The following is a 27,985-nucleotide window of genomic DNA, read 5'->3' as shown; positions in this document are numbered from 1 at the left end:
CTATTTAACCATTATTTTTGCGGTAGGAATGTTATGAAATAGTAGTAGTTCATCGACGCAATTTAACCCCTCAATTTGTTGGAGCCATTAGGCAGTGAGGGTTGTTGCTGTTGTAGGAATAATAGTTAATACTCTTGTCCTTGTGAGAGCTGTGGAAGTGTAGAATGTGAGTTTTGATTCAGGGTTAGTGGCTTATTCCGTATTTTCACTGCTTATACCTCCTACTAAAAGCTGAATAAACCCTTAATATTTGAGAATCACACAAGGGGAAAATAAATCACCATTTTACTGATGGAATTGACACACAATCATATACGAATACCAAGTACAATATATGGCACCCATCTTCGATAAACGGGCAGCAATTCAATTCAACCTTCCAAATATGAAGAGTAGGATATACTCTATATAAGCCTTGGTAAACGGGAGAATCTACCAATGAGATTCACAATTGAGGTGCTTTTCTGTGATTACATAATGTGAGCGAGCTTCTAAGGGTTTCAACTGCAAATCAATGTCTCTGTGGTCTCCTGTACATGTCTTCTAGCCTCAGCCTAAATCAACTCAAATCTTATACGGAGTATAATTTGGAGTGCTCTATTAGCAAGGATACTTGAGTAAGAAGTGCGGAGCCCTCTCGTTCCATAAATGAGAAACAAGGTTCACTCCACTTGGGGTCACTACCTAATTCACTGCTCTTTGCCTCATCCACTTTGTTGCAGACCATTTCTCCCCGGAAATGACCTCACAGCCACCATGTACACTATTTGGGTCGGAATTCCCATCAAGGCCCTGCAAAGAATTCCGATTCACAGACAATGTTAACTATTATCACAGCTTTATCCCAGATATTATTGTGTTGCCTTTCCAAAACTGATTTGAGATACTAACCATACTCCAAAAAAGGACGGCGTTTCCTTTGATCGGTTTTACAGACATTCCTGTTACAGTCTTTTTACCACAGCTGCATTGGCCTGAACCAGCCTGAGGTGGAAAAAATGAAGAATGAACAGAAGAAAAAACAGGAAAAGAAGTGTTAAACATGATAATAACACAACAATAACAAGAGAACCTTAATCCCACCATCAATGATAGGTAAAATTATGTAATACGACAACAAAAACAACAATGACTCCCAAAAATTGTTAGGTTTTGGGTGAGAGTGGTTGCAAGGGGGTTCTGATGTAAGAAGAAAATTAAAAGTCAAATGAAAATGTCAATTGAAAAAAACATAAATGAGCAGAATGTTCGAAAAACAAGTTTTTTAATTACAAAAATAAAAATAAAACTCCATCTAACTGGATAAATGAAACGGGCATAGCTGAATAGCCAAATAATTTTACTTTTGTTGTTTTTTCTAGAAAGAGGAAGGGGTGTTAAGTGGAAGTACAAAATATAGCAAAAAGAAACATGAAAACTCTAGCGATATACTGATAAATCAAGATGGCAACTTGGGAAGTTACATCAATAAGTAGAGCACACATCACCATTAAGGTAAAATAATACCAACTCTAGATGGTCTTACCATAGGGAAATATGTTTCTCCCCCTTCAACATTGTCGCTCAAGTACATAAGCATTGTTGCTACTCTTTGACCTCCACGCTTCACATTGAACTGAAACCAAAGAAAGCTTAAACCACAAAGATAAGAAAAAAAGATTTGGGAAAACTGATGGTTCAGGTTAAATGAGACATCACTTACGGTGTCAGAAAAATAGTCATGATGTGGCCTGTAGAACTCATCCTTCTCATACCTGCATCACATAAAATGTACCATAGGTGTTAAACATAAAGATACATTTTTACTCAACAAAGTTTTAGTAAATACTCTGCACAACCCACCTCAAAACTTGAATGAGCTCCCCATTCTCGACAGGTATTTGAGAAAAAACAGAGATTCGTTTTTCTATTGCCTGATATTCCAAGGAAAACGTTAGTGGTTGGAATACAGTCTTCGAGGTAGACGTTTAAGGTCAATAAGCCAAACAAATACCAGACATTAAGAAAATAAGCTTTTAGAGGAATTGAACCGACGATCCCTTCCCACACCATAACTTATTTCCTTCTTTCCTGCCACTATGGCGTTGCCATTTACTAAATGATCTATATCAAAAAGTAATTTCAATGTGCCCCTACTAGCCTCATCTCACAGCTCTTGAACTGAACCCAATTCTTACACAGCATCTCTTATGACATGACCAGGAATCTTTGAGGTCATTGAGCAACAAGGTAAGCCACAAAGACGAAAAGAACATTCAGAGGCTAAAGCAAGCTGTCTTTATGGCCATTTTTAGGGGTCGTTGCTGAACAGAAACCCCGCATATGACCTGTTTAAGGTCCATTATACTCCATATCATTCTTTTTGAACTACGAGGTAGTGTTATAATTGTTGGACGAAGAGAGGAAATAAACTGTGCGATAGATAACGGTAATTAACTATGAGAAAGACAGAAAAACAAATTAAGATAGTCAAATCGAAACGTCATTACAGGACATGGTGCAGTTCACTGACTTGCAAAAAAAAAACAATCAAACACCTTCATAAATTCCAGATGAAAGCAAAAGAATTGTGGTCACAGAATTCCACTGTTCCACTCCAGTCCTAAAAATAAAGGAGAACATAATGCAGAAAGCATAACCTACCTCTATTAATGGATACTTCCTTTCATCATGACGCAAGAACATTCCAGAGCTTGTTCTAACTTCACTTCGAACTCCCTGCAATCACGTGAAGAATTTAGAGTAGCACATTAGTCGTCATTTTGTTGGACATTAAAAACACAAGTATTATGAACTTCAACAAAGCTCAATAATTTAGGATGTTTTGGTCCGAAATTTCAGGCTTCTACAATCGGACCCTGCTTACCTAATGGCCTCCTGGAAGGTATTTTTACATGTGGAGCATTTAGAGTAACGCATTCCTCGCTCCTTTGGTTGGACATTAAAAACGTAAGTACTACAAACTTCGAAAAAGCTCAAACAATCTGGGAGGTTTTGGTCCGAAATTTCAGATTTCTACAATGAGAGGCTACTTACCTAATGGCCTCCTGGAAAATGTTTTTACTGTCATATTTCAGATGACAAACAGAGGAATAGATAATCTCATGAGATATGACTTCACGTAAATTAAGAAGTCCTAAATGTACTACTGTATCAAATGATAAGAGTATTGCTTTTTGCACAAAGGTTTAGGAAAAGTAGTAATAGTGGAGTATTTTTACATTTTTAACTAATCAACCCTCAACCTACCTGGCCCTTCCCTTTCCCAAGTTAGGGTGCAACAATAAATTTAACGGTTAAGACTTGCTCCCTCCATAACGAAATGAGCTTCACATTATCCATTTTGGAATACTCTTTTATCATCTTCCTAACTTTTTTCATGCTATATTTGGTATGTTTTTTGGTCAAAGCTACTGTTTTCTCCTTATGAACAATGATTAATTACAAGATTTGCCATTATTACCCGTAACTTAAACCTCTTGTAATAAAACTATTAACCACACTTAACACCAAACTTGCCCATATTATTGCCATGCAATATTGCTACCTCAAACAATGTTACAATCAAAATAAAAAATGGGAAGATCATACAATTACGAAGGGAGTACCAAACAAAAACAATTATACAAATAAATAGAACATTGCATGAGGAAAATGTATGTTATCATATGAAACCTAAAAAGGATCACAGTTTTGCACTACCAGCAAGTAGAAAATTTAATGGACAAGCAAAATGTGAACAACAAAACTTTCCAAAGAACATAAAAAAGAAAATAATTCAGAAATAAGGGGAAAAAAGAATGAAAAAATCGTATACATCTGCCAGATTTGGAAGGACATAATAAACTGAACAAGGAATTTGAGCATGAAATGGGTATGAAGTCTGCATCTGCACATTCATCCTAGTATACCAAACTGAACAAGAAAGGAATTTGAGCATGAAAGCGGATATGAAGGGAACTATAATATGGAATGGTACACAAGTCACAACACACTCACAGCCTACAAACATGAGGTAGAACCAAGCATGACTTTCAGCATATATAGAGCCTGTGCAACAAGTTTGGAAGGCCATAGCAGAGGTGAAAAAAAGACAATTAGGAGTAACAAACACTTCAATATGATGGTTAAGTTTTCCCCTCTCTTCCTTTCTTGAGTCACTCTGTCAGTCTGTCTACCTTCTACAGTTATATGAGCTCATTACTCATTAGCATATTCCGCATTCGAATATTAAAGAGATATGCGGACTCATCCAGCTCAACCACCGCAAATTTGTCACACCTTCCTATGGCTATGAGCACAGGTACAAAAGAGTATGCATCAGCAGTAGAGACACACAAAGGGTAAATGATAAAACAAAGGATGGTTGATCATTAGGAAAGAAATTAAAAAAGGACCGTACAAACCTTTCCAGTTTTAGTGTCAACCACAGTAGAGACCTGAAGGCGAGGCAAAGCTAAAGCTCTAAGATAGTCACATTCCTGAGAAATTCGCAAAAATTTAATAAGCAATAGCTACGAAAATTTGGACAGATGCAGCAGCAAAGATGAATGAGTGACAGCAACAGCTGAAGCATGAGGCAAATCTTTTGCATGATAACTTATCTAGTCTCAATACAATCTTGCATTTAGAAAATGTAGTACAAGTTGAATAAGATAATACTCCCTCCCCACCATGTTTATTGTCCCTCTTCCTCCAAAAGCTATTCCAAATTAATTGACCCCTTTCTAAGGCACCCACATTGAAGAGTGACCATCCTCTTAGATGAGAGAGAGAGTGCTAAGAGGATGTCCTCTTCAATGTGGCAACATTCGCTTTGAAGAGGAAGACATCCTCCATTTATGGAGGATGTCCTTGCCTTGGGCCAACTGCCATACAAGAGAGAATACGGGTGGTGGCGTCTACTTAAAAGGAGGAAAAAGAGATGAATGGAGCATCCTCTTTGACGTGGAGAAAAAGAGAGGAAAAGGATGAAGAGAGTAGGAAGTGAGGTAGAGAAAAGAGAAAGCGATGTGGCCAAATGAGAAAATTAGAAGAAATCAAAGAGAGGAAGAGGACCTCCTCTTCAATGTGGATGGTCTAAAAACTTAGTATGGTAATTGAGTGAACTACCAATATTGCCCCTAATATATTAACTACCACTCCCTCCATCAAAATGACATTGTCCCCAGTGTCTTTAATTCAAGGGGTAAGGTTGTTATTTCCGACTATTCCTTAAATCCTTCCTAAAATAGAAAAGGGGCCAATAAAAGTGGAATGGAGGGAGTAACTAAAAGAAAATTAAAAGATGACATCAATCAAGTTCAGAATTTGTCTTATAAAATACTGGGATATGGTTCATTAAATCTTGCTCTTGCCAGAGGTCAGACTGTTATGAAGTATTTCAAGCAAGTACCACGAAGTTCCAAAAATCTTGCTCTTAAGAGACATCCATGATTTTGTAGGTTTATGAGAAGTGAAGTAGTTCAAGCAAATACCACAAAGTTCCAAAAATATTTTAGTTGAACTACTGGCGCTGAGAATTACCATAATAGGGTAGCAGCTATTAGCAACCAACCAGGAAGATATCATTCACCAAAGGTATAAATCATCATTAATGACCATAAATAATCATTCATAAAATGATTATTAACAATAAAGTTCTGAACACAAACAGCTATGTACCGCATACAGAATAGAGCAACTTTATAAAATATTTCGAATTATAGATGGTTTCACACACATTAATTTTGATTACCTAGGACAGCTAAATCGCTAACACATAAAGCAACAAGAATAAGTAAGTGAGTATACCTCCTGGCTCAAAAAGTTATGAAGTACAATAATTCGGGGTGACCAGCTAATCACCTCTGGCTCGACCTATTATGCAACATAAGAAATTAAACCTTAGTAAAAGGAACATGTCCATTAATAAGCAATGCCACAGTATACTTTCAAACCAAATAAAGTCTACAGCATAAGAGCCTTAAAGACATTGGGGTGGTGTTAATTTTGTTGTATTGCCCAAACCTCATAATGGATCAGAGGGTATATTTCTAGATGCTAGATAATAATGGCGCAGAATAAGTCCGTGAAATGGCAACATGTCAAATATAAATCAAGATCTGATCAAGACAAATAACTTACAAATCCAAGGCGTAAAATAGCAGCTTCCTTGTCATTAGCCCAGTGGCTGATGCCTGAAAAGCCAACGGACATGGTACAAAAATTTTAGCAATAACAAAAAGATCCACAAGTAGTAAGCTGTAAGTTATTAGTCCTGTACCACTTTTGTAGCCCAAATCATACAACTCACAAATTTTAAACCCACGTAATAGTGCTATAATAATGAAATGCTCTCTGATTAGCATCTTTGTTTCACTATTCCCATAAACCATACTCAAATACAAACAACATAACTTTATTGAGTAATTAAGCCACAACTGACAATCATAATGGTCCAAAATTCCCAGCACTAAATCATGAGTTTATTTTTCTATTCTTCTCACTGTTTTTCTCTCCAATTGTTAATAGCAATACCAAGGGGAACATGAACGAGTTGTTAGAAGGGCCGTTACGAAACTCGCAATTTTCTATGCATGAAAAAAAAAAGAAATGGGAATACTGCAAGATATATAACACACATTCTTCTACATCGTTGAAGTACAGATGAATCCTCTCACTTGAGTACTCTCAAAGAGGATGATCTCAAAAGCTTAGCACACGTATAGGGTTCCAATTAATGTTTAGCTCAGTAGGATTGGGCAATACTAAATAAATGTAGGTTAATTAAGGTGAATGATAGCCTAGGCAAAGACATAAAAAAATGTAACTTTATTAGTATATGTAAGATTATGTGTTCTTGGATTAATTAGTATGTAAATAGTGACTATTTTATGGAAATAATACATCATGGAACATACATAATGTAGAACCCAAAGCTACAGACAATCCCTTGAAAGAAAAAAGAAGAGGGTACAAGGGCAAAAGGTGTCTGAGTGAATGACACGTGAGACAGGACCAAGGTTCAACAAGAAGTCGACAACATTATCGCATTGCCACAAGGTCTCCTGAGAAAGGTGGGGTAAGAGAGCCAGATTTACATAGTCTTACCCCAGTGTTTTAACAAAGAGAGACTGCAACTGATGCCCATTATGAAAATTCATTGCAAATTGCATTGAAAGACAAATGACCAAGGTTATATCATGTAGGAGAGGATTCACCTGCAGGAAGAAGATAGCCAGAAGGTCGAGTTCGTTGTATGCTTCCACGTAACGGAAAACCAAAGCCTGACAAATAGTTTATACCCATTACGATACATCACAACTATAAACATAAAATAATGTAACTTAATGGTCAATGCACTCCAGTACAATTCAATTATAGTCTAAAACTCTAAGTCTCTAACTAGTGGGTGCAAACTTGTAGAAAATCAAATGCTTAAGAAATGTAACTCTTAGGCGTTGAATTACAAAAACAAACTGATCACGGTTTTTTCCCCGCTTGCATAAACTACTTTACTCTCCTTGGGTTGGCAAAAGGTGCAGAGTTTGATTCCCCGTATCCTTTTCATTAAGGGTGTAAGATTTTATGAAAATGACAGGAGAAACATTAGAAGACAATAAGTCCTCAAAGCTCAACTGCTCAAGTAATACGGACAACTTTGAGTTCGGCTAATCCTACTGCATGTGGAAATTGGACCCCTTTAACAATGCCCTGCGGCTTTCTGCTAAGAGAAGCTTTATACCTTTTCCTTTTATAATACATCAACCTCAAAAATAACAGGCATAGACATATAATCACCAGTGAATACCTATGTCTATACAGTTTAGTAAAGCCAATGAATTAGCGTAGTGTGGAGAATATATAATTTGCCGGCATACTTCGCACCCCAAACGGAAACCTTAATACCATCAACTTAAACCCAAAGAGAATCTAAAATTTTTTTCCCTCTATCATTCAAAGTTCATTAGCATAAAATATCATGCCTAGCTTTAGATTCATAACATAGAGTTTGATTACTTTGGTAAAACCAAAGACTTGGCCAAATAAGAAAAAAAAACATATAATTAATCTGCAAATTTTTGCTATCTAAGCACATAAGACATTCAAACACCTATACAATCCCTATCTCCTTTACTAATCTCATGCAACAAACAGTCTTTGATGGAAATATGGTAAAATGAACCCAATTACATTTACAAAAATATGGTCCCAATTCCAACCTTACAAGACTTACAAAAAAGCTAAGATAATTTTAAAAGAGCGAGGTGCAGCAAGGTGACAAGGGCCCGTGTTGATGACGCGCAAGGCACGAAATGAAGGCAAGTGCCTCATGGCTCATGCACACGAGGTAGAACATTTTTGTAAACAAATCTGTATTTCTATAATAAAATACTGTGAAAGAATTATTATCTTTTTTCTAAAAGAGGGCTAATATATGAGATAGGGATAATGGGAAAAGGGAAGGGTCGAAAAGAATAGCTAGAAGAAAATATGGATTTTGCATTACAGTGCACATTGCTTGATGCGGCTTATTCATAAAACACGTCTAAGCCGTCCCAAGGCATTTTGGCAAGTGCCTTATTGGTCCTTAAGTCAAGCTTACACGCACTCGACGCATGTTTTTTTTTTCGAATAAGCAAAGAAGGGACCCATCAAAATATTAGAGAGAATTCTAGGAATCTAAACATTTGTTTTATGAACTGAAATCCTTGTTCAGCATTGTCGCTCTTGCGGTAGAGTCTAGAGAAGTGTTAAGTATCCATCCTATTTGATTTTAGATATGGGAATGTGCCTTGGAAATTGGAAAAAGTAGCTGAAACTTGAAAAGGTGACGAAAATCTGAAAAAGTAGCTGAATTTAAAAACTGATAAGGTATTTAGATTAACTTTAAAATGTTTGGCAAAATAGTTGATATTTGGTAAAATAACATAAAAGGACACGATTATCGTTTTGCACGCCTCAAAACGTCTTCAGAAAGTATGGCAGTAGTAATTCAAATCATGATTAATATCAAAGTAAAATAACGTAAACAAAAATTCAATTCAATGGACTTTCTACAATGCCCATTGTAATATCTTAAAAAAAACAAGGATAATGATGAGTAAGGCCCTTTTTTTGGACCAAATTGTCTGAATCGAATCAACTTAATGGAGCCGAATCAATCAACTTAATGGAGTGAATCAATCGATCTCAATCAAAATAATAATAAAAATATTATATTAATAATAATAAAAATAATAAATATTATAATAAAAATAATACCAATAATAATAATAAATATTATTATAATATTATTCATTAATAATAATAATATATTAATATAATCTAATAATAATAATCTAATAAGATATATAAAAAATAAAATATTAATATAATAATAAATAAAGTAATAATAATAATAATAATATATTAGTAATATAAATGATAACATTATTAATAATAATAACTAAAAAATAAATAATATAATAATAATAATAGGTCTAATATAATAACTTATTAACATAATAATATTAAATATAATAATAATAATAATAATAATAATAATAAATATGTGATTAATAATATTAATAATGAGTATATTAATAAAATAATAAATATTAAATAATAACTTATTAATATAATAATATTAAATATAATAATAATAATAAATATGTTATGAATAATATTAATAATAATAAATATATTAATAAAATATTAAATATAATATAATAATAATAATAATAATAATAATAATAATAATAATAATAATAATAATAATGATGATGATAATAATAATAATAATAATAATAATAATAATAAATGTATTAAATATATATATAATAATATAAACAATACGAATTAATTATTAATAAATATAATAGTAATATAATAAATATATAAATAATAATAATAATATAATAATAATAATAATAATAATAATAATAATAATAATAATAACAATAGTAAATACATTAATATAAAAATAATAATAAGAATATCAATAAGAATAATAATAGTAATGTTGAAATAAACTGAACTGAACTGAATTGAATTGAATTGAGCTGAACTGAATGGAGCTGAACTGAACTGATTAGAACTGAAATTAAGTCCAAAAGAACAGGGCCTAATTGATATTGTAACTAGTTGAGATCCCGTGCTAAAGCACAAGATTTGTGAGGTTGTACTTATAATAGATTGTAGTGTACTATTTAAAGGACTTTTAGATTAAGTTATTTTTGTGCGAACCTATTTTTATTGTTAAAAATAATGATAGCTGACTATTATGTAAAAACATAATCTAATATAGGGTCACTACTTTGTTATTGCATTGATCGTAAAAATGTATAGATGGCTTAATGTCGTAGTATATATATTATATATATATCCTATATATTATAGGATAATTATATACTCAACATGGGTATGGTTGTAGTTTGTTAGGGAGAGTTTTGTTTTGTGGTATCTTTTATATATTATAATATCAAAATTATATATCTAGTATATTGTGATGTTATTCTATAAATTATATTAATATATTTTTTGTATTTATTTTCAGGTTTTTTTGTGAAGAAGTTAGAAGATTGTATAAGATTTGGCAGTGTGAAGGGTTTGTAAAGAACGGCGGTGTATCAGATATTTGGTAGTGTATAATATGGGCCCCACTTTCTTTTGTACTCCGTATATCAAATATATTGAATTTGGAAAGAATAATTTGATTTGACTTTATAATTTATTGAGATATTTTAGTATGTGGCAAATTTGTTAGTCAATCAATCATCAATTATTATAATTTTAGCATGGACCCATCACTATTGTCAATCATTTGGGCGGGAAAATATTGAGTAGTTCTTATTCTTTTAGTTTAGTGGGGATTAAAGGGTAAAAAAGAGAAGATAAATATAAATAGGTAGCGTTTTGTTTCACATGCTAATACAAGTAGCCTTTTGTTTCAGGTAGCTGAATTTTTACCACACACTTTCCAAAATATAAGTTATCTAGAATTTTGGTCAAATAGGTACCTGAAGTGTCATGCCTAACAAAGCCTAATCACATCTGCAACTAAAAATGGCCCAGTGATGAGTGATGAGTGATGAGTGATGACCATACGAGTCCAATGCATTGCTAACAACTTTGAACAGTTACATGCACCAGGATTGATGAGCATGGGGGATACTAGGTCAGTAGGCCACCTTAGCGCTCCTAAGCCAATCTAAATTTTAAGTTCATAACTACTTCTACATTAGCTTCTCTAGTAAAGTATCTCATTGCTTAAGCCTGAAGTTTGCCATACAGTGTGGCCATGGAAAAAACAAAGTGATTCAATGATGTCACGTCTGAGCCAATGCTGCTTACCACAAAATAATAAAGTTGCCTTAAATTACAATGCTCACATGTGCCTTTTGTATACATAAAAATTATGATGTCTAACATGCCTTAAGAGTTAAGAGTTAAGACATAAAATCATCAATAATTATAGAGAAACAAAAATAGATTTTAGCATAGAGGGATTAATACCAGATGAATCTTCTAGCCGAGAGATGAATGCTAACTGCAATAAAGCACCTGCAAACTCCATCAACAAATCATCATTTCTTGTCTAATAGTTGATGAATACAGTATCATTTTTCACCTGTACGATAGTTGATGAATTGACAAAATATATTTGAAGATAAAGTAGTTCATAAAGTAACAAGGAGTTGGTGGTGAGATTGACACATAATCTCTACATCAAACAACTAGAAGAACAATGTTGTTGGTGGTGAGATTGACACATTCATCAGCACATTCTAATCACTAGCCTACTAGCATTCATACTTGAGCCACGGAATTCCCTTGCTAAGCATGAGCCGTTCCACGTAGCAATCTAATCCCAAAATCGCATCCTTAACAAAAAAAAAAAAAGCAATCTCATTTCTTTGCTATGTTTGATCATTCCACCATAAGTACAGCCTAATTAGCCAGTAATTTCGAATTAGTTTACTCCAAAACAAATGCAGCACATGATATCTAATCTAATTAGCGAAATTGCTGAATCAAAAGATTCAAAATCACTACTAAAATACAAACATTGACAGTTTTCTAATTGAACTGAAGCATTTCAAATCAATAAGCTCTTAAACGATCAAAACAAGCATTAAATCAAAAATTAATAATCAAGATTAAGAATTAAGCTCAAAAAATTGGAAGTAATGAAACAATAATGATATAGGAGGAAGAGAGGAGAAAACGATACCGATGATCATTCCGAAGGTGACGACAGTGAGAAGTCCGAAGACGATTTTAAGTGCATTCGCCATTGTTGAATGATTGTCCGAAAATGGTGCTCTAATTTGGCAGGGGTTTAAAGAGAGAGAAAGAGAGTGTGATTGACTTATTAGATTGTTACTGGGTTTTATGGACGAGTCAGTTACGGATTTAGTATGATCCAGTAGTCGACGGTTTCTTTCCTTTATAACGCACACAGCTTCGTCAGCCCAATACGATATGCTCATTCCCTCCTAACTCGAGTACTTCCTCAAAAATAATAATAATAATAATAATAATAATAATAATAATAAAAACGGTATTGTTTTTTCACATACGAATATTACTCTTTCACATACGTCATTTACAATTTTAACCTTGTCATTTTTATAATTAATTTTTTTTCTCACTTCCTTAATCTCCTTTCACCACTAAAACACCAACACCCACCTTCGTTCACCACCTCCAATCAGTTCGTTCGCCGACAACCCTCACTTCGGCCGAACTCAGGTCGATCGACCTCGAGCACCCTCCCTCTACGCCGCACTCTCCGCCCTCTGCAACTGTCAGCGTTTCCCTTCCCCTGTGATTCCCCTAATCTCTAGCCGACCACCGGCGTCCCCAGACCCAGCCGATCAACGGCGTCCCACAATCTCTCCGACCACCATTGTCCCCATCCAGAGCAGACCACCGTTATCCCCCTACAATCGTCATCAACCTAATTGAAGAATTTGAAGAATTATAAACCCTAATTATGATTCAAAATATTTACTAAACAATTTTTTATTAATTGCAAACAAATTACTTACTTCATTAATTGAAGAATTTGAAAAGTGTAATCCATCGTTATGTTTGTAGAACAATTTTGTTTATGTTTGTAGAACAATTTTGGTTTAAGTTTAGGGAGAAAGTATATGTAAAACCTAATTTGTTTAGATTTAGAAAAAGGGTATAGTATGAAAACTTTATGAAAAAATGTATGTGAAAGAGTAAACCCCGTATGTGAAAAAGCAACACCCTAAACAAATTGATGATATTTGCAGGAATTTTTTGTGGCAAGGGCATATTCGGTATGATAAATCTCCTCCCGTGGCTTGGTCTAAGGTGTGCAAATCCAAGGAATTTGGTGGTTTGGCCATTCTCAAATCTGAATTGTGGAACATTGCTGCTATTTGCAAGTATGTGTGGTGGATAGCTAATAAGAAAGATCATTTGTGGGGGGAAATGGGTGAATAATATTTACATAAAGCAGTCTGACTGGTGGAGCTATAATCCTTCTGTTACTGCTAGTTGGGCCTAGAAAAACATCTGTTGGGTAAAGGATAGAATACAATTGGGGTTTACTAATAATTCATGGAGGACTGGTACTGACTATTCTATTCAAGATGGGTATCTCTGGCTGCAGAATGATCAAGTTAAGGTGAAGTGGAGAGCTTTGGTGTGGACTAGATATGGAATGAGCAAGCACAATTTTATAGCTTAGTTGGCTGCTCAAGAGAGACTTTTAACCAGGGATAGATTGTGTAGAAGAGGTTTAAATGTAGAGACTAGTTGTCTGTTGTGTGAGACTGCCAGTGAGTCGCATTCATGATAAGGTTATTTCATTCGTTGGCCTTAATCAAAGTAAACCTAAACTACTACTAACAAAATAGCTAGCGGTAAGTCAGGGTCGAATCCACAGGGAAGCGGTGATTATCTAGTTTGTTGATGTTTATAGTGTCTTAAGGTAACCAATTGTGGGGGGTTTGTTTGATTTGATTTCTAACAGCTAATTGCAAAGTAAATAAAAGATGAATAGCGATAATATTAAAAGTCTAGGATTTCCGGTTCACTAGGTCAATTATATGGGGTCTATTAATCAATTGCTAGATCTACCAAGTTGTCTAAGGTCATAAGATCGATCGACTCTATTATGCCCTTTAGATCGATTCTAAGATGCGGTCGCTATAATTAGATACAATCTATTCAATTATCGCAGCCTATATTAATTCTAACCCAGTCGGTGAAAGGATTAATTCGCTACACTAATTAACAACTCATGCCTAAGTTAATTAACTAGAATAAGAACAATAATCAAGCGGCAACTTAAACGATTTCACTAGCAATTAATCAATTTCCCCTTTCTAATTAACCTAGATCCCCTTCACCCTAGATTAAGAATTTAGCTACTCATATTAAAGGTACAAACAACAATAACAATAATAAGAAACATGATTGCAAGCATAAAAAATGAACAAAGAAATAAATGATTAATAATAAAGGAAAGATTAAGAACAATACCGTAATTAAAGGCAATAGATCCGAACAATAATTAAACTAAGCTAAGTATTTGAGAGAGTTTTATAAGGAAGCTATATTAAACCTATTGAAAATAAAGCATAAATAACCTAGGGTACGAGTTTTGGTATTTATAGCAATACATAACCGACTTAAGGAAACTTGCGGGAATTATAAAACTGGAAGGTTCCTCGATCGAGCCTAAGTGGACTCGATCGAGGAACCACTTCCTCGATCGAGCCTGGCCTGGCTCGATCGAGGCACCAAAGTTCAAGAACATCCAACTCTCGACATTGCGAAATTTAGTTGATTAGGTTGGTTCCTCGATCGAGCTTAGTTTGGCCCGATCGAGGAACCAAGTTCCTGCTTTGCGCAGTGATCTTCAAACGGCCGCCATTTCTTCGTTACTTGTCAGAAACAAGCGATTTTTATGGCGTTGGAAAGCTAAGAGGATAAACTTTCACCTCCAATTATAATTACTTGAAAATCAGTTGTATAACTCAAGATATGTATCTTCAAAGGAAGAACTAGTGATAAGAAGCTCTTTTCTTCGTGTTTTCTTCTTAACTTCTCTTCCTTCATTCTTATGGATTCTCGTGCCATGCTTCGTGTATCCCTTCATGCCCACTCTGAGATTCTCATTTTATTCCTTTGCTCCTCAAATGCATCATTCCTGCATCAAACATCAAAAGGGGGAAGTATCGACATTCTAACTTAAAAGGCATGTAAATGCTATAAACTAGCACGAAAACCGTATCAAAAGCAATTAAGGGGAGGCATAAATATGTATATAATTATGACTCATCAAACTCCCCCAAACTATCTTTTTGCTTGTCCTCAAGCAAAGCAACACATAATACAAAAGACAACCATACAAATGGCAAATAAACAACTCAGAGCTAATGTTGATGCACATACAAATCTCAAGCTATCCATATCTTGTAACAAAGCAATGACTAAAGTGTACCAATAAAACAAATTCAAAGGTACGGGAAATAGAAAACATAGCTCAAGTCTCAAGTCACCATACTATAGACAAATGTCAAATACCTTTCGATCTTGCAAGACAAATTAGTTGGATTCTCGCGGATGTCACTCATGCACTCATAAGTATATAGGGTGAGTTATATGTGAAGATATAAATAAGTAGAAACACTTACTCAACTTATGAAACATGCATGCAATCTAATGTGATAGAGATTTCCCCAACTAATATGCAATCACATATGTAGACAAAATTACATGTATCAAGGACAATAAGGGTGGCAAATGGGTTAAAGGGATAGAAATGGTTTGTGCCTAAGCACGTTATGGATATGTGGAGCTAAGACGGTAGTCGCAGCGCTAACCAAAACAAAAACCAAATATTTGATAATAAATGAACCCAACTTAGAGAAATGATCTCAACTTTACAACATATGAGAGCTAATAAATTACTCTCCAACTATGCATTAGACTCTAACAACCATCCTTTTTATCCTTGACAAAACCAAATGAAGCAATCTCTTTTCTTTTCTTTTCTCTTTTTCTATTTTTCGATTTTTCTCTCTTTTTTTTTTTTTCTTTTTTTTTCGCTTCATATTTTTCTTTTCCAACACAAGGATACAACACAATCGCTAAAAGTATTTTGCTATACCCACAGGACAACAATAAGTCCCAACCCAACCATAATAGCAAAATAATTATGATAAACAAGCAACTGCGACTGTCCCGAAAAGGTAGGCAAATTCTTGGATTGTAGCTAGATGTAATTTAAGATTGGCTACAAGGGTTCAAACGAGCTAACAAAAAGGCAATTGCAAGGCTTATTTGAACGGTAAGAACGCCTGTCCACATGTATTTAGTCAAATGAAAGCAATAGAAGTATCAAGAAATCAATGTCACACTTATGCAGTTTGATATTACACATTCCACAAGGAGAAACCACACTCAAGCCTAATTGACAATGAGACCATTTTATTGATGTTCCTGGCCTAGGAAGCTCTATAAACCTCAGAATTTAAGTAGTTTACCAACGTAATTGTGTCAAATCTAATCAATATAAGGCATGTCAATACGGTTAAGACTTGAATTATGAGCTTTGTTTTCATGGCTAACGAGTCAAAACAATGTACATGAACAACTATTTGGGATTCAAATGCAAAAACAATGCAAATTAACATCATAGTTATTAAATTCACCAAGACTCAACCTAAAACAAAGGAAAAACATGTTTTTAATTTTTATGGATTTTTTATATAAATGCACACAACAATAAGTAAAGCACACAACATAAATAAAGACTCCTCCCCCAAACCTAAATGTCACAGTGTCCTCATTGTGACGCCTACATCATAGCAATCACACAAAAATCCAGCAACCTAAAGGACACAACTAACAAAAGGAATGGAGAAGAAATAGACAATACAATAAAAGAAGCTATAAGGGAAGAGAATACCGGGTAAGAGCTTATGGTTCCCCCAAACCAGCAGCAAAACAGGGGAAATTAATCATCCGCACAATTCCTATCATCGTCAGCTACCAAAACATGAGGTGACTCGATCGAGCCCCATGACACTCGATCGAGGAACCTACTGTCGAGCAAGAAATCTGCATTTAAAACAAATGCGCACACAAATCATAATCAATACAAGTTAATGCTCATAACAGTAAATCAAAAAGTAGCGCATGTGCTACACACAAGCATAAGTAGCACCAATAAATAGTCCAAGCAAAGAATAAAAATAATGAAAAATGTCCTGGCTCATCAAACTCAAAGTCTAATGTAAAATAAGAGCAATGTTCATCGTTCTTCAGGTCATCTTCTTGAGGAAGGAGATAAGGCACTTCGTCTGTCATAGAAGCTTCATCAAAAACTCTAACTGGTTCCTCTCTGAAAATTTCAGCTTCCAAAGCATCCAACTCAGCTTCCATATCAACATCCTCATCACAGCTGTAAATCATCTCAGGAGGAGGATAATCTCCATAAATAAGCTTCTCTATCTCATCCACTTCCTTACTCCATGGATATGACGCAGCAGCAGGGGCGTCAGGTGAATTCCTGTCAAAACACCAAGCAAGACAATCATCAAAAGTAGGATCAAGAGCATTAATCATATGATAAGAAGCTTTTAAATTAGGAGGACGTGATGCTTTGTCAAGACCAAAAGTGACAGTATCCTCTCCAATGTTGAACGTAAGACTCCCATGTCTAACATCTATAACCGCCCCTGCAGTATGCAAGAATGGTCGTCCTAGAATAATAGGAACACGATAATCCTCAGCTATATCTATCACTACAAAGTCGACTGGAATGAAAAATTTTCCTATCTTAACTGGCACATCTTCTAAGATACCCATGGGGTGCTTAATAAACCTGTCAGCCAATTGGATAGTCATATTAGTACATTTAAGCTTAGTCATGTTTAATTGATTGCAAATTTTATACGGCATGACACTAACTGTAACACCCCGTATTTTATTAAGTTGGATAAAATTCTTTTAATTGCTATTTTGAATTTAATTACATCATTTAACGATTTATATATATATGCTTAGCTAATTAATTAATTTCATCATAATTCGATACGTTAATTTTAATAATCATTAATAAGTTTATTTAAAGTTAGTTCGAGTTTATTGAAGTTAGTTCGAGTTTATTTATTTAATAATTTCCGTTTCTTTACGAGTCCTTATGAAAGTTGTTTTAAGTGAACCCGAGATGGATTTTGGGAACAAAACCGTCCAATTAGCTATTTTGAGCTTATTTCACTAAATTAGCAATTTTTTATTAATATCCGTTAGTTTCGTAAAAATCGCTAATAATTCCGTTTCGAGCCGATTTCTTATTATTTACGTTAACTAGCTGAGTTTATTTTATTTTCACTCATTAAATTTATTTATTATTGATTCCGTTTTATTACTGAAACTTTTACTTAAATCGGTTAAATTTAACTCGAAACGGTTTTAATAACTATCGAAGTTTCTTAACGACGAAGAAACGTACGTATAATATATAGCGAGCAAGCAAGCTCGTCACTCATTCTTTCATTTTCTCACATCATCATTCTTCTTCTCCTTCCTTTATCTTCTTTTACGTTCGTTTCATTTTTTTGATTTTAAATTGATCCCGCCACTCCGTTTGTCATCCGTTATCAATGATTTTCGTTCCATATTCTTTGCTCCCATCGTTCTGTCAATCCGTTGTAAGTAAAATTCATTTTCGTTACGTATTTTTACAAACCCAATTTATATTTTCAGCTATATTTATTATAAGACGGTTGTATGTACTAAAATAGACGGTCTTGTAGAAGATTTGTTAGTCATAAATGATTAGTTCAATCGGAAAAAGGTAACAATTATAGATTACTCAATATTACTTGTAAAATATGTTTATTTCGAATCTTTGGTTAGTCTGTTTTATAATTGAGACGGTGTATAATTATATATAGGGATCCTTATGGATGTTAATTAGTCGGTTGTATAGTTGAGACGGTGTATACTGATATGTGGAGATGATTGAGACGGTGTATACCGACCTCTAGGGATCATTTGGGATGCTAGCTAGTAAGTGGTATATTTAAGACGGTGTATCTTTGACATGTATGGATTGTTTTGGGTGATAATTGGTGTGTTTTATAGTTGAGACGGTGTATACTGACATGTAGGGATTGTTTTGGAGTGATTTGGACTCTGTGTTGGGGCGATTTTTGTAGTCTTTAGGGACTCTTTTTGAGTTGCTTTATACTTGTGGATTTCCGCTCTAAAACCGTTTTAAATGCTGACTTAGTTGGCTCAGCTAGGAATGTTTTTAGGCGCGAGAATGGAGTCTTAAGGGGACGATTGGTACTGTTTTGGGCGGGACGAGAGCCGTCATCGTGGGTTTTCACTTTGCATTTGAGGACCGGGAGTTGGGGTCGAATTTAGGCATCTTTTGGGTTCTTTTTTTGGACCGATTTTTGGGTCGAGTTATGAAGTAGGGTGAAGGGTGGCTATGGGTAGTCGGGTGGTGGTCGTGTCGGACTCCTAGTGGCCCAGCCGTGGCCTGGCGATGACCTAGCTAAGTCACGAGTTTGAGGCCATGTGTAGTTGGTGGTTAGGCCGAGTTTGAGGTTGTCATAATAATTTTAGAGCCGTGTCTATAATTTGTTTTGACGCTAGTTTGGTTTATTTAAAATATAATTAAATTAATTTCCGTCTCATATTTTATATAAAGATAATTCGTTAATATCGTCCTTTCACATAATTTTTTAGGTGGCTCATATGTGGTTGAAGAGGAAGAGTAATTTTGGGTTTTAGAAGCTTTCTCAAGTTATTACTTGTCTCTTTGCTAGCGTAAGGTAACTATTCCGAGTTACTCGACGAATTAATGTCACATTAGTAGTTAATGTTGTGCCTGTTGTTTGTTAAGTGTTTAGGTGATTGATAATGTGTTACTTTCGTTTTTCACATGATAGAAATTAGAAATAGCATGAGAATTATATTGTGATAAATTTTATGATTTGGGCCAAAGTAGGCCAAGACTGCGAGTTGGGCAGTTGACCAACGAGTTTGGTCAAACTAGGTTTAAACCAGTCAGCCTCGATTTGACCGATGACCCGTCGCGGGACTCGGGTCGAGGGTTTGTCTTTGAGGTAAGATTGGTTGTTATTGGAGGTTTTATGTTATGCCTTGATATTTGTAATTATCATTTCACATGTTGGTTGTTGGATGCTTTGGATGCCTTATGCTTGAGTCTTGTTTGCCTTTAGCCATTGTAGTTTATTCTCATGGACTATGATATTGATGGTTAGCTATAATTTGGTTATTGATGACATTGAGGATATGGTTGGATTGTCTGCTGAATAGACATTTATATAGCCTTTCACATGATAGAATGTTAGCATTTATGTTGGTAAGTTGGACTCTTTGCCCCTTTTATGGTTAATTGGGTGTCCTACTTGTCTTGTGTGGTGTGGGCTAAAGTATTCAAGCTGGGACTAGATGGGACTAGGTCCTAGGTGAGTATTTCGGCCTTCATCATAGATAGGCCATTATAGTCTTTGGCGAGTGTATGTTCACTGCTTGATAGCCTCTGTGTTCCTGACTTGGTGGGTTTATATCCAAGTTGGGGCATGACCTCGTTACTTATTTTGATAGTAAGTGGTCAGCTTAAGTACTAGCCAACCCTTTGGTGGACTCCTTAGGGTACTCACTTTGTTTTAGAAAAATTGTGGGTCTTGGGTGCGGTGGTGTGTATCCGCATGTCTAGGTCTGCTTGATTTTTAGGCTAGGGTTGTGTTGTGTCTTGGCCATGTTTTGATAGAACCTCTGAGCCAAGATACCGGTTCGATTACCTTCCCTACCTCGTTGTATAGACTCGAGTTACAGAGTGACTATTGACCGTACTAAGAACTTATGCCTGTCTTTGATATATTGTCCTTTCTTGTATGGTGATTCTATGAATCATAGAAGGTGAGATGCAAGCCGGCTATGGTTGATAGAGTTTGGATTCCTGGATGTTATGTGATTCACATGATAGTGTAGTATGAGTCGGTCTAGTATTCACATGCTAGGACTATGTGTTGTTATATTGTTGTTCACATGATAAGCACGACTGTCTAGCATCTATATGCTAAGGCATTATGTGATTCGTATTCATATTCTTATGTTTACATGTTATATTAATTATGACATTTCGTGGTTGGGAGAACTCGGAGTTACTCCCCACTGATCGTGGCTTTCGTATTTGTATAAAATGCGAATAACAGTAGGTGATGCATATATGGGGTACATGGACGAGCTAGCGAGCAAAGTAACCTTGGAACCTAGATTGGCTTTATTTTATTGTGACCCTTAAACACTTTTTATGTCACATACATTTTAGGGACATATGTCTCCCTCTTTACATTTGGTTGTATAATTTGCTATTCGCGACTTTAGCGATGGTTATGTTATGACACTTCTAGTTAGACCTTGTATGTTTGACACCTTCCAATTTGGATATCTTTATAACGAGTTCGGGTTTTAAAATTACAGGTTTTTACCCAATTGAACCTATTACAAACATATCCATGCAGTTTTATTCTAGAATTACGTGTTTACTTTTCCGCGATAAGTGAGGGTGTCACAGTTGGTATCAGAGCATATTTGCTCCCGACGCACGTTTGTGCACCCCAATAAAATTACTTGACCTTAAAATAATAAACTTGAGAGATGGGTAAGATGGGTAGACTTAGGACCTTATGTTGTAGTCTCTTTGTGTTTGCTCTTTGTTAGGTACTAACCTGTTTGTTGATTGTCATTTAATAATTGTTGCGTTCTTGGATCAATGACCGTGAGCTTATCTATAGCTAATGGAGTTATTACCCTTATTATAAAAAAAAAAAATTGAACTAAAGGTTTTGAAAATATTTTAATGTTTTTCACTGGTTTTAACGTCAATTAGTGTTAAAACTTGTTATTGGAGACGTCTGATAATTAGTTTTATCATTTGTTGGTGTAAAAATGTATTTTTATGTCTTTGAATTGGAATATTGATGTTCTTGAGTGATCGCCAAGAGTATCTCCGTTCCATTGAAAGGACACTTATATTTTACGAAGATCAAGATTTAGTGCCTTTTGCTGAGGATTGAAGATTTGTTCAACCTTTGAAGAATGCTTCTACTTCCTTGAAGATGTTTCTCGTTCTTTTTGTATCTCGCCTTATTCTTAATCTCTTGGTGCTTATCCTCCTTCAAAACTCCCTTCTGTTTTACTTTAAAAGCTACGCTTGTACTCCTAACTTGTCTTTTGTTCCTTGCTTATCCTCCCTTAACGCCATTTGATAGTACTCCTTCTTGTGAGGAATGTTGACCTTGGTTGGAAAATTCGACTTTTGAGGAGATTGTTTGTGTCTGACCCTTAACCCTGGTTTTGAGGGGATGTGATGTTAGAAAGACTTAGGTAAGGTGATGAGACATACTTAGTGATTCTTATACCTAGTTCCTTGACAAAGTGAGTATAATTGATTGGTAGATTCTTTGTGTTAGGAATGAGTTGCCTATGTGATTAAAGTTATAGAACTTGGCTTTGTTGTTTATGTTTGGGATTTGAAAGCTTAGTAGGTTGAGCGTCGTCACCTTAGGAGTAAACATGAGATAAGTTTAGAATATGAATTTGGAAGAAAACCCATTTTTAGATGTCAACAATCCCGTATAGATTGGGGATGTGATTTGATATTAGTTGTTTCTTGAGAACTTTGTTGAGAAGTCTTTGTCAATTGAGTCTTTGGTTTTTAAAACATTGAGGTTGTGTCGAGTGCTTGAGATAAAGAGATGCTTTTATACTTGAGTGGTAGATTTGCTTTAGGGAAATCCTAATATGTGATAAGATAGGTGGAAGAAGTATCTAACCGATTTATCACCCCTTAAGCGAGCATTTATTTTACCTTGACCCTTGTTTGGGATTTGGTCGTTTTGTCATGAAGGTACAATACCCTAATAGGCGTGACCTTGTTAGAGAGAACCTTAAGTTTTAGGAAGCGTATGGTTTAAGCCTTAAAATCCTCTTTCATACCTTTAATCGTTTTCCTCCCTTTCGTTCATACCTTGGTTGGATTTGATTCTTAAGTATAAAAGTTTACTCGTTATTTCCTTGTCTTGAATACCTCCCTAATTCTAATATCTCTTACTGGTTGTTAACTAGTTATCTTTATGATTCGACTCTTTTAGTCTCACATCTTGACATGTTGCTTAAGTTTCCTTGTTGTCTAATTTTCCTTTCTCCTTGATCATAAGCGTTACCGTTCATACCTCATTTCCTCGCTTCATCTTGCTCCTCCTTTAAGTTTGACACTTGTATCCTGTGAAACTCTATCTTTGACATCCTTGTAATTTTGACTTCAATTTTTACCCTATGAAAGTCTTTATAGCTCTCTTGTTGGTTAAGTTTGAGCTCTCTTAACATACTTTGTTTTTATGCTATCTAAGTTACTTTCCTTTTTGTACAACTTCTAAACTTTCAAGCTACCAGTTTTGATTCATTCTTAAAAGTTTATGTCACTTCTGCAAACCTAACCTATTTTTAAAGATCTGAAAATGAAAATTTGATTTAGTTCCCTATTCCTTCCTTGAATATAAACTCATTTATCGTAATTTTAATTACTAGACCCGAAATTTCTTTAAATTTTATCCAATTTCTATTAACCTTGATCTATTTATGACTTCTTTGTCAAAGTTTAATATTATATTTCCGGAATTTAACTCCCCTTTTAGTTTAAAGGTGAAACCTTTATTTCTATTTTGGCTTTTTGCAAAAGAAAATTTGAGTAGATTACCTTTCTCTTATTTTGATTTTAACGTTGATCGGATGTTAGAACTAGTTATTGGAAACGTTTAATAACTTGTTCTACTCTTGTCGACGAGTGATTTTCGGTTTTAAATTTGTCTTTGACTTGGAAGGTCAGCGTTCTTGTGTGCACAACAAGAGCAATTTCGTTCCATGAATGAGACTTATACTTTTGAAAACTTTTCATTAATGTTTCTGAAAGTATTTTGATTTTCGATTTATACAAATAATTTGCTTTTTGACTTTATCTTTGATTTGGAATGTGATGTTCTTGAATGCGCAACGAGAGCACTTCCGTTCCTTTGATGAGAATCGTTACGTTTTAAAATTTTATTTGAAACTTTTGAAAGAATTTTGATTCTTACGATAAGTGACCTTTTTAAATGTTTTGGTTACCGATTCCAATTTCAGTTTTATTTTTATAACCTTTCATTTATACTTTCAAGTTTCGAGGACGAAACTTTTTAAAAAATGGGGTGATTGTAACACCCCGTATTTTATTAAGTTGGATAAAATTCTTTTAATTGCTATTTTGAATTTAATTACATCATTTAACGATTTATATATATATGCTTAGCTAATTAATTAATTTCATCATAATTCGATACGTTAATTTTAATAATCATTAATAAGTTTATTTAAAGTTAGTTCGAGTTTATTGAAGTTAGTTCGAGTTTATTTATTTAATAACTTCCGTTTCTTTACGAGTCCTTATGAAAGTTGTTTTAAGTGAACCCGAGATGGATTTTGGGAACAAAACCGTCCAATTAGCTATTTTGAGCTTATTTCACTAAATTAGCAATTTTTTATTAATATCCGTTAGTTTCGTAAAAATCGCTAATAATTCCGTTTCAAGCCGATTTCTTATTATTTACGTTAACTAGCTGAGTTTATATTATTTTCACTCATTAAATTTATTTATTATTGATTCCGTTTTATTACTGAAACTTTTACTTAAATCGGTTAAATTTAACTCGAAACGGTTTTAATAACTATCGAAGTTTCTTAACGACGAAGAAACGTACGTATAATATATAGCAGGCAAGCAAGCTCGTCACTCATTCTTTCATTTTCTCACGCATCATTCTTCTTCTCCCTTCCTTTATCTTCTTTTACGTTCTGTTTCAATTTTTTTTTGATTTTAAATTGATCCTGCCACTCCGTTTGTCATCCGTTATCAATGATTTTCGTTCCATATTGCTGCTCCCATCGTTCCTGTCAATCCGTTGTAAGTAAAATTCATTTTCGTTACGTATTTTTACAAACCCAATTTATATTTTCAGCTATATTTATTATAAGACGGTTGTATGTACTAAAATAGACGGTCTTGTAGAAGATTTGTTAGTCATAAATGATTAGTTCAATCGGAAAAAGGTAACAATTATAGATTACTCAATATTACTTGTAAAATATGTTTATTTCGAATGCTGGTTAGTCTGTTTTATAATTAAGACGGTGTATAATTATATATAGGGATCCTTATGGATGTTAATTAGTCAGTTGTATAGTTGAGACGGTGTATACTGATATGTGGAGATGATTGAGACGGTGTATACTGACCTCTAGGGATCATTTGGGATGCTAGCTAGTAAGTGGTATATTTAAGACGGTGTATGCTGACATGTATGGATTGTTTTGGGTGATAATTGGTGTGTTTTATAGTTGAGACGGTGTATACTGACATGTAGGGATTGTTTTGGACTAATTTGGACTCTGTGTTGGGACGATTTTTGTAGTCTTTAGGGTCTGTTTTTGAGTTGCTTTATACTTGTGGATTTCCGCTCTAAAACCGTTTTAAATGCTGACTTAGTTGGCTCAGCTAGGAATGTTTTTAGGCGCGAGAATGGAGTCTTAAGGGGACGATTGGTACTGTTTTTTTGGGCGGGACGAGAGCCGTCATCGTGGGTTTTCACTTTGCATTTGAGGACTGGAGTTGGGGTCGAATTTAGGCATCTTTTGGGTTCTGTTTTGGGTGATTTTTGGGTCAGGTTATGAAGTAGGGTGAAGGGTGGCTATGGGTAGTCGGGGTGGTGGTCGTGTCGGACTCTAGTGGCCTGGCCGTGGCCTGGCAAAGCGTGACCTAGCTAAGTCACGAGTTTGAGGCCATGTGTAGTTGGTGGTTAGGCCGAGTTTGAGGTTGTCATAATAATTTTAGAGCCGTGTCTATAATTTGTTTTGACGCTAGTTTGGTTTATTTAAAATATAATTAAATTAATTTCCGTCTCATATTTTATATAAAGATAATTCGTTAATATCGTCCTTTCACATAATTTTTTTAGGTGGCTCATATGTGGTTGAAGAGGAAGAGTAATTTTGGGTTTTAGAAGCTTTCTCAAGTTATTACTTGTCTCTTTGCTAGCGTAAGGTAACTATTCCGAGTTACTCGACGAATTAATGTCACATTAGTAGTTAATGTTGTGCCTGTTGTTTGTTAAGTGTTTAGGTGATTGATAATGTGTTACTTTCGTTTTTCACATGATAGAAATTAGAAATAGCATGAGAATTATATTGTGATAAATTTTATGATTTGGGCCAAAGTAGGCCAAGACTCGAGTGGGGCCGTTTGACCGAACGAGTTTGGTCAAACTAGGTTTAAACCAACAACCTCGATTTGACCGATGACCCGTCGCGGGACTCGGGTCGAGGGTTTTTCTTTGAGGTAAGATTGGTTGTTATTGGAGGTTTTATGTTATGCCTTGATATTTGTAATTATCATTTCACATGTTGGTTGTTGGATGCTTTGGATGCCTTATGCTTGAGTCTTGTTTGCCTTTAGCCATTGTAGTTTATTCTCATGGACTATGATATTGATGGTTAGCTATAATTTGGTTATTGATGACATTGAGGATATGGTTGGATTGTCTGCTGAATAGACATTTATATAGCCTTTCACATGATAGAATGTTAGCATTTATGTTGGTAAGTTGGACTCTTTGCCCCTTTTATGGTTAATTGGGTGTCCTACTTGTCTTGTGTGGTGTGGGCTAAAGTATTCAAGCTGGGACTAGATGGGACTAGGTCCTAGGTGAGTATTTCGGCCTTCATCATAGATAGGCCATTATAGTCTTTGGCGAGTGTATGTTCACTGCTTGATAGCCTCTGTGTTCCTGACTTGGTGGGTTTATATCCAAGTTGGGGCATGACCTCGTTACTTATTTTGATAGTAAGTGGTCAGCTTAAGTACTAGCCAACCCTTTGGTGGACTCCTTAGGGTACTCACTGAAAGAAATGTAGATTCATAAACATACTAACATACTCATATATGTTAAAATTAATTTGTCATAAAATTAAATACGGATTTTATGCATGCAAACAAATAAACAAAAGGGGAAGAAATCATATTCTTACAATGGATGATTCGGTTTTATGGGCACAAAAGAGATCTCCTTCTCTTTTGTTCTTGAGCTTTCCAAATGGAAGAACAAGGATTCAAGTGTAGAATCCCTCCCAAAAGCATATACCCAAGGAATACATCTTAAAGACTAATATAATATGATCTAGTATTAAAATTAGTCTTACTTAAAATATGACACAAAATAATATGTATTGGCACTACAAAATCTCGGCCAAAGGAAAGAGTTTTGTGTATTTTTCTCTCTAAGTTTTCACAAGCTATGGAGAGATTTATTTTTCTTACACTAGAAAAATATTTAGTGAAGTGATGAATGAATATAAGAGGAAAACATTTTAGTTTTCCATAAGGGAAACCGATTGGAGGGTTTTGGGAAGCCAATGCATGGATCCCTTTTTCTTCCCCATGAAGAGTAGGCTTGCATGCCTAGATATAGAGTGTAATAATTGTGTTTTTTCCCTTATTAAAATAATCAACACAATTTATCCACTAACACCCTCTAATTTTCGGTACACATGAGATAAAATGGGTAGTCCATTTTATTTTGTCATATGTCAATTTTGTCACATGTAACATGTTACATGACATGTTACAATGCAATGTATTTTTTTTATCATATTAAAAATCAACATACTCATAAAATATGTCATTTACAAAATTGACTAGTAATTCATAATTACTCGTACCAAAAATGTTTCCAAATTATAAACTACAACATTCTGTATTTATAATAATTTATTCATTCCGTTTCAATTGTTTCTGTAAACAATAATTTCATCCAAGTAATAAAATAATTCGATTACTTAGACCGTGTCTTATTTAATCACATTTACAATAAGATACGTAAATTATACTCACAAAATC

At 34.6% G+C, this 27,985-nt stretch overlaps 1 protein-coding gene across 4 annotated transcripts; it reads right to left on the bottom strand.

The window, feature by feature from the left end:
• Window positions 1-264: 264 nt before the first annotated feature.
• On the bottom strand, window positions 265-12,380 carry LOC141612245 (prolyl 4-hydroxylase 1). Of its 4 annotated transcripts, none has more exons than XM_074430979.1 (12): window positions 12,197-12,380; window positions 11,479-11,526; window positions 7,203-7,268; window positions 6,127-6,179; window positions 5,794-5,859; window positions 4,407-4,481; window positions 2,644-2,718; window positions 1,843-1,913; window positions 1,703-1,754; window positions 1,526-1,615; window positions 892-984; window positions 265-792 (listed from the first exon to the last, which is right to left on the bottom strand). In XM_074430979.1, the coding sequence occupies exons 1-12, from the start codon at window positions 12,258-12,260 to the stop codon at window positions 685-687; spliced, it is 861 nt and encodes a 286-aa protein (XP_074287080.1). In that variant the 5' UTR covers window positions 12,261-12,380; the 3' UTR covers window positions 265-684. The 4 variants fall into 4 exon arrangements, with proteins under 4 accessions (XP_074287080.1, XP_074287086.1, XP_074287093.1 ...); XM_074430985.1 differs by having other exon boundaries at window positions 11,479-11,846; window positions 12,197-12,331; XM_074430992.1 differs by having other exon boundaries at window positions 11,479-11,593; window positions 12,197-12,327.
• Window positions 12,381-27,985: the final 15,605 nt, after the last annotated feature.

The sequence above is a fragment of the Silene latifolia genome, chromosome 1 (assembly GCF_048544455.1).
Source record: "Silene latifolia isolate original U9 population chromosome 1, ASM4854445v1, whole genome shotgun sequence".
Classification (NCBI taxonomy): domain Eukaryota; kingdom Viridiplantae; phylum Streptophyta; class Magnoliopsida; order Caryophyllales; family Caryophyllaceae; genus Silene; species Silene latifolia.
The sequence above is the reverse complement of the archived record's forward strand: the minus strand, read 5'-3'. Positions and strand labels throughout refer to the sequence as shown.

Excerpts from the sequence above, each read along its gene's own strand:
- LOC141612245 (XM_074430979.1), bottom strand. The coding sequence starts at position 12,260 with ATGGCGAATGCACTTAAAATCGTCTTCGGACTTCTCACTGTCGTCACC. Across the intron at positions 6,180-7,202 it reads TGGCTATCTTCTTCCTGCAG|GCATCAGCCACTGGGCTAAT; the intron begins GTGAATCCTCTC and ends TTGGCTTTTCAG. Across the intron at positions 1,914-2,643 it reads GGAAGTATCCATTAATAGAG|GCAATAGAAAAACGAATCTC; the intron begins GTAGGTTATGCT and ends TTGGAATATCAG.